The 13,769-nt window shown below is 46.5% G+C and overlaps 1 protein-coding gene across 1 annotated transcript in view; it reads left to right on the forward strand.

Moving 5' to 3' along the window:
• The first annotated feature begins 446 nt into the window (after positions 1–446).
• LOC144827981 (zinc finger MYM-type protein 1-like) overlaps positions 447–13,769 on the forward strand; it is a 38,462-nt gene continuing 25,139 nt past the window's right edge. Inside the window, exon 1 of the mRNA XM_078686131.1 lies at positions 447–951. Coding sequence (XP_078542257.1) covers positions 447–951 — 505 coding nt within the window. The remainder of the gene's footprint in view (positions 952–13,769) is intronic.

Here is a 13,769-nt window from a genome sequence, read left to right on the forward strand (position 1 = left end):
TGTTACAAATATCCCCTCTGCACTCCTTATCGGGGCTACTGATTTACCGCCCGCCGGGAACCCCAGGTACATTTCACTGTACCTTTATGGACACTATTACTCAAACAGCTACTATCGTCCCCAACGTCCTCGTTGTGGGAAACCTCAATCTCCATCTGCTAGACCCCAGTGACTCGATCGTATCCGAGCTTTTGGCTGATCTCACGTCATTTGAGATACGACTAGTCAACTCTGAACCCACCCATGACAAAGGACACCTCCTGGACCCCGTCCTCACCACCATAGCATCCCTCACCACCGGTCCCCCTCTCCCCCTTCCCTGGACTGACCACTTCCTGGTACCCATTTTTTGGCACCTGCCTACTCCACCCAACCAACAAATCAAAACTCGGGTCTTAGACAGACGATGGCACAAACTCTCACCGGATACATAGGCATCTGCTCTTATGGCGTCCACCCCTGCCCAGACCTCTGACCCAACCATTGCAGACGATCAGTACAACTCTTGGCTCACCTTGTCATTGGACGAACTCCTTCCTAAAACCATCACCCTTAAGCGAATTAAAAGAGTGACCCCAGCTCCCTGGTACACTCCCGAGCTTAATCTTCTCCGGAAGGAATGCAAGAGAGCTGAACGATCTTGGAGAAAAGATAAAGCAACTGTTAAGAAAGCTGCATTTCGCACCTGCTTAAAAAACTATAAAACTGCTCTGCGTAACACTAAGAGTTCTTTCTTCCAGGAAAGAATAGCCAACTCCTCCTGTTCTGCCAAAGAAACATTCATTATTCTAAAAGAACTTTTGAAAGTCCCAGACTCGGCTCCTAAGCATCCGCCTGATCCCAAGGCAGACGAAGAGAAATGCACCAAACTGGCCAAATTTTTCGAGGAGAAGATTCAGAATATCCTTGTTTCCCTCCCGGCCATTGACTACAGTACGGCTGAAGAAATTGGTACGAGCTTAAACCACACCACTCCCCACTTAAGTTCCCTTGGGCCAGTCAGCATTGAAGAGGTGTTAGCCACGTTGGATTCCATCAAAAGCGGGTCTCCTAAGGACCCGGTCCCTCTACGCATTTTGAAAAAAGTGGCCCTCACCATTGCCCCCCCCCTCACGTACCTCATCAATACCTCACTGCTTCAAGAGAAAGTCCCTACAGGCTGGAAAGCGGCAGTTGTGAAGGCATTATTGAAAAAACCTTCCTTGGACCCTTCGGAGTTGGCCAATTACAGGCCAATCTCTCTTCTCCCCGGCACCAGCAAAATAGCGGAAAAGCTAGTGAATAAAAAACTGTCGCAATATCTGGAAACCAACAACTTGCTCAGATGTTCACAAACTGGATTCCGCCCAGGGCAGGGCACCGACATTGCCCTGCTCGCAGCAGTGGAGGAGGCCAGAGCCCTGTTAGATGCAGGGGGATCAGTGGCAGTGATCCTCCTGGACCTCAGCGCGGCCTTTGATACTGTCAACCATCAGGTGCTGATCGAGCGACTTAAGAACATCGGTGTTGAGGGCATGGCTCTGAACTGGTTCAAAAAATTCCTCGACCACCGTTCCTTTCAGGTCTGGGAGAATGACGCCCGCTCCCCCGAAACCCTCCTCCAATGTGGTGTGCCCCAGGGCTCATCATTAAGCCCGACATTATTTAATATCTACATGTCGCCGTTGGAGGAGGTGGTTACACCATTCGGGGTGAGAATCATCAGCTATGCTGATGATACACAATTAGTGGTGTCCCTATCTCACCCGAACCAGGAACCATCCGACCTTTACAACTGTCTGGTAGAAATTCAAGGCTGGATGAATAGGTCATCTTTGAAACTTAACGGTTCAAAGACGGACATTCTCCTACTTGGCCAGAAAGGGCTCTCTCTTCCACAGAACATCTGGCCCCCGGTTTTAGGCGTACCCCCTACTCCTAAGTCTGAGGTTAAAAGTCTGGGAATATGGATTGAAAAAGATCTGACCTTCGCGACACAAGCCACAAAAATCACCGGGACCTGCTTTGGGCTCCTTAAAGCGACCAGAAAAATTCTGCCCCTGCTCCCTCCCATTTCCCAGAAATTAATAATCCCAGGCCTTATTATATCAAGGCTGGATTTTAGTAACGTCATTTATCTTGGCGCTCCCGAGGCAACTTTTAACAAACTGCAGAGAATCCAGAACACTGCAGCAAGGATTCTCACTAACACCCCGGCGAGATCCTCTGCTAAACCAGCATTGAAGCAGCTCCACTGGCTCCCAGTGAGAGAGAGAGTGGCTTTCAAGGCTCTTTGCCTGTCACATAAAATCTTACAGGACAAAGGACCCCCTATTCTAAAAAAATTCATCAGGCCCTACAAAGCCTTGAGAGCCCTTCGCGCGGACCATGAAAACCTAGTCACTATCCCTAGAGTGAAGAAGGTGCGTACGGGTGGACGACGTTTCTCCGTCAATACGGGCCGTCTATGGAACTCCCTCCCCCGGGACCTTAGGATGGAACCTGACTACCTCCGTTTCAGGAAACGGCTCAAGACACACTTGTTTCCCTGATCTCCCTCCCTCCCCCGCCCATACCCTCCTGAGCCTCCCTCTGGGTAGATCGGATCTTAGCGCTGGGATACTTACGGGTGACTACGCGCTCTATAAAATATAATAATAATAATAATAATAATAAGATGGTCATTTTTGTGCACTCTGCAGGCATTATGTTAGCTTTGTGTCATCCACTGTTTGTACACTACACAACTGACAGATCTTCACATCGTTTTCTATGTGCACTACTGTGCCTCCTAATATGGTGCAGAGGTACATACATTACTTGTACATGTTGTGAGGTATCAATGCATACCATGCAAATTGTACTGGAATCATGTTCACAGGGACCTGTTGCCATGTAGGGACCAGCACAACATATTTTCATTGTTGTCTCCTTGCTGATTTGTCTGACCTGGCAGACATCACATCTGGCCATGGACTGGGCATTGTATTGTACTGCATGACTTTTTCATGTCATGTACATATTTAGATTTTAGGGGTCTGTGGAATTTGCGTAATCGCGTTACGCAAATCTCCGCGAAACGGTAAAAAATCTCCGTGAACACGCAGAAATTCTGCGAACACGCTGAATTGCTTGTTCGCGATGCTTTTTTACTGTTCGCAATCGCTGCTTGAGTGCTTGGGGGAAATATCTTGTGAACACGCATTTGAGAACATGAACAAGCAAATAATTTCGCAAAGTCGCTGAACGCAGAATTTTGGGCAATTTCGCGTTCTCCACGGACCACGAAATTACCCAAATCCTGCAAATTCCGCGAACAAAGCGGAATTTACCACCGGGCCTATTTATAAGCCCACATATGCTTCCTAAATATTGAAATCGTCCTTGCTGATTGGGCCACATGGCGATGCACTCATCAGGGTGTGCTGTGCATGGTTGTGCCCAGTCTTCCTTTTGCATGTACATTGGTGTGATTCTTTGGTATCTGTGACAGTTCCCTTTGCTTACCTGTGTGCACACTGCGTGTCAAGCGGGGTCGGTGTGCATATTTGTGCAATGAGAGGGCTGGTGTTGCCATATGGCAGCATTTTATTAGTGACAAATGTGTGGGTGCACGTACAGGCTACCTAGCTGTTAGGTGAAGGTAAACAATGCAATGGCTTCCAACTGCTTCTGGGTGGGGGGGAGGACTCCATCTTGGTGGGCTATGGGCCAGGGGGCATAGTGGGAGTAGTGGTACAGGCCTCCCTCCCCAAACACCCTCCCAGGCAAGATGGCTACCTACCTGTTAGTTCGGTGTGGACCAGGGGGCATGGTGGGCCTCCCACCCCCAAACACCCTCCCAGGCAAGATGGCTACCTACATGTTGGATGAAGGTGAACTATGCAATGGCTTCCAAATGCTTCTGGGTGGTGTGGGGGGAGGGCTCCATCGTTGTAGGCTCTGGGACAGGGGGCATGGTAGGAGTAGTCGTACAGGCCTCTCTCCCCCAAACATCCTCCCAGGCAAGATGGCTACCTACCTGTTAGGTAAAGGTTAACAATGCAATGGCTTCCAACTCCAACTGCTTGTGGGTGGGAGGGAGTGCTCCAACCTGCTGGGGTATGGGCCAGGGAGCATGGTGGGAGTAGTAGTGCAAGCCTCCCACCCCCAAACACCCTCCCAGGCAAGATGGCTACCTACCTGTTAGTTCATTTGGTGAACAATGCAATGGCTTCCAAATGCTTGTGGGTGGGAGGGAGTGCTCCATCGTGCTTTGGTGTGGGCCAGGGGGCATGGTGGGAGTAGTAGTGCAGGCCTCCCACCCCCAAACACCCTCATGTGCAATAACAACATACGTTTTGATATGGCAGATATATACAGAAATGATGGAGTACACTTCACAGATCAGGGAAACCGAGTTTTTCTGAATAACTTGAAGCTGTGCATCTGCACGTATATGTAGCTTCAACTAATAAACACAAGGGCTCTTATTAGAGTCACCCTATGACTTACAACTTAGGCCCGCTTGTTTAGGGCCATATAACGCCAACTCCCGCACCCTCACCAAAATGTATTCTCCACACAGCTGTGGCGTAGCGGCCAGACCATCTCACTTTGAAGCACAGACCTCTCGCTTTGATCCCCAGCTCTACTCACCTATATGGGTGATTAGTTTGCGCTTTACAAATACCATATTGATTTACCTTCGGACTCCCTATACAACAGCACCTAAGCACCATACACAAGCTACAATGTATTAAACAGAAGTTCATCTAAGTAGCTATGACTACATACTGACACTACTTGCACAGATGTGGCACAGAGGCCAAAGCACATGACTTCACAGCATATGACACACAGGTTGGACTCACGCTTCAATCTCCGACTCTGGCAGCAGCTCAGCTTAGCAGCATGAGACTCTAGACAATACCTCACATATATTCCGTACCCGAGGACTTTCAGACCAGTACGGGTCAGTAGTTTTTCCTAGTAGTTATAAACACATCCGGACACTACTTCCACAACTGTAGTGCAGCGGCCACGGCACATGACTTCGCAGCATAAGACACACAATTTGGGCTCACGCTTTAATCCCCGAGTCCCGCACCAGCTCACCTTACCCGCATCAGACTCTACACAATACCTCACTTAATTTCCGTAGCGCACCACTTACACACCGGTAGGGGTAAATACTTTGCTTCGCACCCCCTCTATAGCACACGCCACAGAGGTTACAGTGCTCCTATCCTCCTATTTCTCACTTTTTCCCCCTTTTTTTGCCTTTTTTTCACCTTACTCACTTCAACGAAATCACAAAATGGCAGGCAACACTTCCTAGTTGCAACCGCTCACATCGCTCACAGCCAATCAGCAACAAGATTGTGCTCATAACGCCTCAGCCAATCAGATGGCAGAATTCCCAAATATCGATATCTATAAATTTCAAAATTTCTCAAAAACTACTGAACGAATTTATACCAAATAAAGCGTGCTTTCTAGACCAAGACCCTTCTCCCTGTCAAATATGGGGTAATTCCGTTCACCCGTTCGACCTGTAGCCTTGTCTAAAGTTTCCTATGGAAAGTAACATGGAGAAAATAATTTTTGGGACCCCCCTTTTTTCTTGGCCCCCCTTAACAACATAGGAGCTGATCTCAACAAAGAATTAGTTTTGAAAATTTCCCAAAGATTCGTCAATCGGCTCCAAAGTTATTTGGATTAGAATTTTGCCATGTTCCTATTGTAACTAGGCCCTGACTATAACTACCTACTGGCGAATAGCAGTAGAATATATATATATATATGTATATATATATATATATACTATGAACATTGCATCGACCTGTACGCTGTTTGAAATTGAAAAGACACTGTGTGGGCTCCTCAAGCGTAAGAGCAAACTGTTTTGGATGTTATGTGGCCTGCTCCGGTCAGGAGGAAGCCCCCCCGCTGAGACCGCGGGTCTGGTTGCTCGAAGAGGACAGCAACCGCGAAAGAACAGTGCTGCCTATTCAGAAGGCACAAGAAAGACAATGAAGAACGGCATCTCCGAGATGCTGCAAGCCCAAAGGTGAATATTTAAGGTACAGAAATCGCTGCTGTGTATTGTATCAAGGATCTCCTGATTGGGATATGACTCCTGGGTCAGGGAAACAATTTTTTGTGCAATATATATACCCAGGCAGACTCACAAGAAACAATCTGGCTTTTCTCTAGAACATGTAATAGACTTTTCAGAATTCACATACAAACAACATATAAACTGAGCAAAGAGTAATAATGATATCAAAAATAATCTTTAATTATGATATAAAATTGTATAAATCCATTTAGATAATTGAATACACAAAGTATACTTAATAAAATGATTAAAATATAAAAACCATTGATCTGATCCCTTCTTTTTTTTAAAGAGAAAACACAAAGTTTCATCAATAATTATTGTAAATATAATTTCACATATAATCCTGATACAGGTGAGCTTGGCTGTGTCTGTCTACGCGTTTCGACAATCTATTATGTCTTCCTCAGGACAAGTGATTATCCAGCCATTATTCTAGATAAAACAGAATACCATTTTAATTAGTCATCCAAATTACAGTACATTACATCTTTGCTAATACCATTACCATAGACAATCAAATATTGATATCAATTTTCAAAGACATGAAATTTCTTTGGCCAGACGTTTACTATTTTTCAAAAAATGATAAAACAGTTGGAAACATACATTTCTTCTTTTCTGTGTAAAGTACTAGATTTTTGTGATGGTTCAAGATGATCGCAAAAGTAGTTTCAAAATTAAATACTGATAAAACATGATAATTCTGGTATATTTTCAAACAATCTAAACGATAAAACATTAGTTTTGTATTGCTATCGCAGCGATGACGTTGTATCTACAACAGAGACGTACCTATGTTCAGACTTACATTCACATGATGTAGTCTATTTATCTAAAATAGTCCCAACCCTGCTCTACTTTTTGTTTATGAACCTCCTGGATTCATTAACTGGGTTATAGGTTCACCAAATGACTCATATTCAGAAACCATTACTGTTTATAGTTCTTATGTAAGCAGATAGCACCAAGAGAATCTTACCTAACAATCTTAATGTTATCCACATTATACAGCTCGATTGGGACTTTTTTGAAGGGAATGAGGCACCTTCCTGTAATTTATAGGGCAGGCATGTGAAATCTGTATGGAGAGAGAGTGTTGCATTTCTATATAGGAGTTTGTAATTTTGTTTTTCTCATATATCTTTTCCTGGTCTCTCTGAACTCATTTATTTTACCTGTTTCAGTGTCAATCACTGCTCCCATCTAATTTCTACCTTCATTTTTCCAATCGTTCTCCCGATAGTTTTCCTTTAAAAAAACCTGGAAAAGGAGGGGATGTCAAATATTAGCTATTAATGGTATTGAGCTTCAATTCTTTAGCAAAGAGTGATGTTTTATTTCTGACTTGATACCAACAAGTCCGTTTTCCTTATAATTTTCAGCACTACTCCTCTACTGTGACTCCTTATTCTTAAAATGTCGTTTATACGCATCTAATCTGAATATTTCCTATTTATGTAAGCATTCTCTGTCCTCTTTCTAATTAGCAGAATAGGTTACTTTACTTTCCTTACTCATATCAGTATCCACCTATTTCCATTAATAAACACTTCCATTATTATCCCTGGTTTTAACCTTATTTATCATTTGTAATTTTTACCTTTCAAATGGTGGTCTACTTCTCGAAATTAATGTCGAGTACGTCTGTCAAAATCTGTTTGTTCTTTTTCGCGGGCTATACAACTTCCTCACAAAAGACGGGCCATGATTGATGTCAAGTTACAAAAACGGGTGGCCAGCGTTGTTTATTTAAAATGACCTGTTTCCCTGAGTGCAAACGACAAGAGAAACCTGGGGGACCCCCAGGACTCAAAAAAGCATTAAAAATCAAAAGAAATTCGGCAGGGCTCCCGCGCTTCATTTTAATAAGCCCCGGGGGTTTAATTTATGTGAGGTGGGGGCCTCGTGAGGCCCCCAAGCCCCAGGGACCGCCACCTCCCGGGGTTTCAATTAAATAAATAAGTGTGGGGGTGCCCCGGGGACCACCACCTTCCCAGGGCACTAATTATGCTAATGCGGGGGTCCATTGCAGACTCCTAGCCCCGGGGACAACCACCTCCCTGCGTCTATGTGAATGTTGGAAGGGGGGCCGTGCATGCCACCCTCCTGGAGCCCTAGAGGGCCCAGAGGACCCCCACCCCCCAGGGCCGGTTCAAGCAATGTCCTGGGGGTCTACTCTGGGGACTTGCAGTTTGCATTGGCAGGGCGGGAGCACGATTCCTGCCCTGTCATTGCAAACACTGCTTTGATTCGTACATGTCAGCAGCTCCCCTTGTCCAAAAGCAATCCCAACTGCTGCAGGAGGCAGGGAGCCGGCAGGGACTGTGGGGGCATTGGGGCTCTGACCACGATACTTAACTTTGAGGCGGCCCTGGAAGATGGGGTCCCCGGGCCAGAAGTGGCCTGGGATGATGGCCACCCAGTCCCCTCCCTTTTAATTTTTTATTTTTCAAAATACAAGCCCGGCTTGGGGTATGGGGTCCCCGGGGCCATAATGGGCCTGAGGAGGGGGGGGGTCACACAGCCCCCTCTGAAATTAAAAATAAAGGCTGACCAGGTCCCCGGGGCCAGAAGGGGCCCAGGGAAGGGGGCCACTCAGACCCCTCAATTTAAAAATAAAATAAAAATGAGGCCAGGCCTCGGGGGATGGGGTCCCCGGGGCCAATAGTGGCCCAGGGGAGGGGAGCCATTGCTGGTGGGGCAAAGAGGTCCTCTTGTGTCCTGAGGACCTTAGGACCTAAGTGGACTTCATCACCTGGGCAGCAGTGCATCAGGAGATGCGATTTCAGAGTGGTATAAAAAGGGGGCATGGCCTCAGACCCCTCTCAGCAATCCAGCTGTGTGGGGCTTATTGGAGTTACCTGGTGGGCTAGTTGGCCCCCAGGGACTCTCAGAATTCAGGGGAACTTAATCCTTCAACCCAGAATGCACCAGGAGGTGTGTTTGCAGAGTTGTGGATAAAGGGGCATGGCATGTGTCACCTATCAGCTATCCCACTATCGGGGGCATACTGGAGGTATCAGGTAGGCTAGATGGCCCTTAGCGACCTCCAGCAGCGAAGGGGACTTTAATCTCCATCCAAGAGCCTGCCAAGAAGTGTGTTTGCAGAGTTGTGGGGAAAAAGGGGGGTGGCCTGCTATGAGAAGTTAACAATCCTGCTGTGTAGGACTTACTGGAAGTAATAGGAGGCATAGTTGGCCCCCAAGGTTGACCTTGGGGGCCAACTACCCCTCCTGTCACCTCCAGTAAATCCCACACAGTGGGATTACTAAGAGGTCTGCGGAGGCCATGCTCACCTTTCTCCAGCACTCTGCAAGGGTACCTCATGGCACTGTACTGGTTGGGGGATGAGGTCCACTTTACTCCTGAGAGACTTTGGCGGACAAGTAGTCCTCCTGGTACCTCCTGTAAGTCCTACTCAGTGGAATTCCTGAGCACTGGTTGGAGGCCCAGGCCCCTTTCTGCACCACTCTGCAAATACGACTTCTACCTTATAGTTAGAAATTAGCATTTAAAAAACCTTTGAAATTCATTGAAAAAAACATAGGTTTTAGGAATTTTATAGTTAGTAATTAGCATTTCAAAAACCTTAGAAATTCACTGAAAAAAACAGGTTTCAGGGACGTTATAGTTATTAATGAGCATTTAAAAAACCTTAGAAATTCACAAAAAAAACATAGGTTTCGGGGATGTTATAGTGAGAAATTAGTGTATAAAAAACCTTGGTAATTCACTGAAAGAAACACAGGTTTCAGGGACGTTTAGTTAGTTGGACATACCACTTGTACAAAACCAGAAAAATGTGGGCGTTATAGTTAATTGAGCTTACTATAACTCGCGCCCCCGCAATGCACTGCTGATGACATCACATATTACATCACTCATGACATGGTCAGTGACATCACTGTTGACATCACTGATGACATCTCAAATGACATCACTGATGACATCATCATGTATGTTTCTGAAAAGTTTAAGTATGTTTTATATTATATATATTACCTACTGGCGGTCGCCAGTAGGTATATATAGTTAGGATTTTTTCTCTATGGGATTTTTGAAAATTCTATGTCTAATAACTTTGGCGTTTGTGGACGGAATTGGCTGAAATTTTCTGGAAAATGGAACATTTTGTTTCTGAGCAGCCCCTGGAAATTTGGGGGGGGTTCGTCAAGGGGGGGCCGAGAAAAAAGGGGGGTCCCAAAACGTGTTTTTAACATTGAGTTTTCCATAGGGCGGTTGGCCTCACTTTTAGCCCGAACGGCTGAATGGATTTCCACAAAATTGTAGGGACTGGTAGCCCGATGTGCCTTTTGTAGGTCTCAATATATGTGCTACAGTGGATTTTGAGAAATTAACGTTTAAAAAAAGATATATATCTGTAACAGCGGACCGGGCAGCGCTCCAGTACGCGTACTTTTCGCGCAACGGAGCTTTGTGAAGCGAAGCTGATTGGTTCTCCGGCGTCTGTAAACATTCCAAACAGTCCGTAGCGGCCGCCATCTTGTCTCTCGGTAGGATCGAGAGACAAGCGGAGGCCAAACCGAAGGGGCAAATGACCATAAGGGGGCATAGTAGATCCTCCCTGACCGTTTAGGTTTGATGTGGAGGTTTTAAAAGGGCCCCGCGGGGCAAAAAAAAATAAAAATAATAATAATCGAACAGCTGAATGGATTTGCACGAAACTTGGCAAAATTGTAGGGACTGGTAGCCCGATGTGCCTTTGCTAGATCTCAATATATGTGCTCCAGTGGATTTTGAGAAATTAACGTTCAAAAAAAGATATATATCTGTAACAGCGCACCGCTTCGCGTACTTTTCGCGTTACGGAGCTTTGCGAAGCGAAGCTGATTGGCTCTCCGGTGTCTGTAAACATTCCAAACAGTCCGTAGCGGCCGCCATCTTGTCTCTCGGTAGGATCGAACAGCTGAATGGATTTGCATGAAACTTGGCAAAATTGTAGGGACTGGTAGCCCGATGTGCCTTTGCTAGGTCTCAATATATGTGCTTCAGTGCATTTTGAGAAATTAACGTTCAAAAACAAGATATATATCTGTAACAGCGCTCCGCTTCGCGGAGATAAAATTATATGTGTATTACCTAGCTGTTGCTAACACCAGTTAGCGACGGCTAGTAGAAGATAGCGACCATCTTGGGCCCCACTTTGCATGTGAGTGATATTTATCACTAATGACATGCAAAGTGGGCATGCCAAGATGTTAGCGACTGGAAACAGTCGCTAACATTGCTATCTCCTATTATCAACTTTTGGAAATATTCGAGATAAGCGCGAATATCTCCAAAAGCTACCACCTGCCCTGAGCAGTTCTTAGCCATGTTATCCAATGGGAGGTGGATAACATGGCTAAGAGCATTAGCTCGGTAATGCATGAATATCGCTGAGTTTTCAGCGATATTAATGCATTGCGGTCGTTTTTTATCGTATTTGCGATAAACCTTGATAATAGCAAGGTTTATCTGCGATAATTTCTGACGGTAAAAAAATGGTTGCTAAGCATCGTTAGGGATAAATATCGCTTAACTTTGGTAATATGCCCCAACGGCTGTTAACGTTCGATTCGAAGGAAATCAGGAAGTGTTGAAAAACATTGTCTGCGCCATCTTGTCTTTTTTCAAATGCCACATTTTTGTCGTGCACGGCAGCCATTTTAGATGCCTTGACCAGACCCACTCTGTGCACGCTGTCGATCCTTAGCATGGCTCCCCACCCTCGCAAGCATCTCCCCCAGGCAGTGGTCACCCCCGCTCTCTGTCTTATGCATGGGTAATAAACCTCCCCCCATCTGCGCTGCTCTTCCCTGAGAATCACACCCTGTGCCCGCCCGACACCTCCCTTTCGCCCTATTCACTACCGCACCCTCTGACACTCCTTTTCCTCTGTGTCCGATTGTCCAGGCTGGTCCTAGGGTATCAGCTAGCCCTGCAGATGTAGTTTATGGCCACAGCTGTAAAGAATCACCCCTCTTCAAAGGAGTTATAGTAGATCAAGGCCCACACTCGATGAGATCCGTCACAGCAGAAGCGTTGCTATTATCTGAAAACCATCCTGTATTGTGATTGGGGAGGGGACCGAGCCTGAAGCGGAAGATTCCAGGGATGACTCTTTGTACATCAAAGTTTTTACAATTATGTGTCACATTAAAAATATATAGCACTCCGACAAAGTAGTAAGATTATAAAACTTTAATAATTTATAAATATATACAAGAAAACAAAAATAGTAATAACATATAAACATTTTTAGGGAAAAACAACGAAGTAGCGGTCGGCTGTGCGAATAGTCCCAACGCAGCACAACGTCCAGATTTCCGGCGTGGGGCGTCGCGGGGGGTGGGTCATCAGTAGCAAACTGTTGTGCGAATAGTTCCAAGGCAGCAGAACGCGCTGAAATCTAGATGACACGAAAGTGATGTCTAGTAAGTTGCCACCCAGCAAATAACGGCATGGGGCGTCGCGGGGGGTGGGTCATCAGTAGCAAACTGTTGCGCGAATAGTTCCAAGGCAGCAGAACGATGGCACCAAGGTGATGTCCAGTAAGTTGCCGCACTGGTTCTGGTATCCTACAATGCTGCTCCGAATAACGGCGTGGGGCGCCCCGGGGTAGGCGGCGTGAACGGGCCTCTCCAGGTGGAGTGTCATCTGTCGTAGTGGGGCGCCCCTTTACCGTTTCAGTTGACATTCCGTCCGTTTTTGGTCCACTGTGTCAAAAGCCGCAATTCAGCTGAGTTGCGCCCACTCTTGCGGTGCAGCGATAGGCGGCTGTCACAGGACTCTCAAAATGGCGGCAGGCTGTTTCCTTTTTGGGCCTGGTCCACTGAAATGGCCCTGGGACACCTTGGAAATCGGACGCTTGTCTGCTAGGTCTTGGACCCCATTCTCGAAAGCGTCCCCTCCGCCTTGAGAATTCATCAAAAGTTTTGGGGGCTCCGACTCCTGCAGGCTTCTGGTGGGGAGCGGCTGCCATGATTGCTCGCGGAATGACCACGCCTGAGCTACGAGATGGTGGTGCTCTCATGCTGACGCCAGCTTCAGTCTGAAACATCCAGAAACAAGGTGGGGCTTTCATCGTTTGGGAAAAAAAAAAAGTTTTCATCCAATGAAAAGTGTTGTTTTTAGGTCACATGATCAAGCCTTCCATCATTAGGAAACCAAAAGTAAAATGAACCAATGAAAAGTTTTATAAACAAGTCACATGACCTGTTATGCGGCATAGGGTATAAAATGCGGAGAAAATACGTTGGCACGTGAGGCGGCGTCAGTAGCGGACCGATGTGCGAATAGGCCGAAGGCAATACAACGCGCCAAGATCCGGATGGCACCGAGGTGGTGTCATAGTTGAGAGTTCTGAGCAGCGGTTGTAACACTGTCTGAAGCTTATTTGCAGCTGCTGCAGCTTCACTACGAGCCAAGATCCGGATGGCACCGAGGTGGTGTCTAGTAAGGTGCACTGGTGTGGCCATCCTACAATGCTTAAAGTCGGCGTGGGGCGCCCCGTTGGCCTGTGAGTTTGCGTCAGTAGCGGACCGATGTGCGAATAGGCCGAAGGCAGCACAACGCGCCAAGATACGGATGGCACCGAGGTGGTGTCTAGTAAGTTGCCGCACTGGTGTGGCCATCCAACAATGCTGAAAGTCGGCGTGGGGCGCCCCGTTGGCCTGTGAGT

The sequence above is a fragment of the Lissotriton helveticus genome, chromosome 4_1 (assembly GCF_964261635.1).
Source record: "Lissotriton helveticus chromosome 4_1, aLisHel1.1, whole genome shotgun sequence".
Classification (NCBI taxonomy): domain Eukaryota; kingdom Metazoa; phylum Chordata; class Amphibia; order Caudata; family Salamandridae; genus Lissotriton; species Lissotriton helveticus.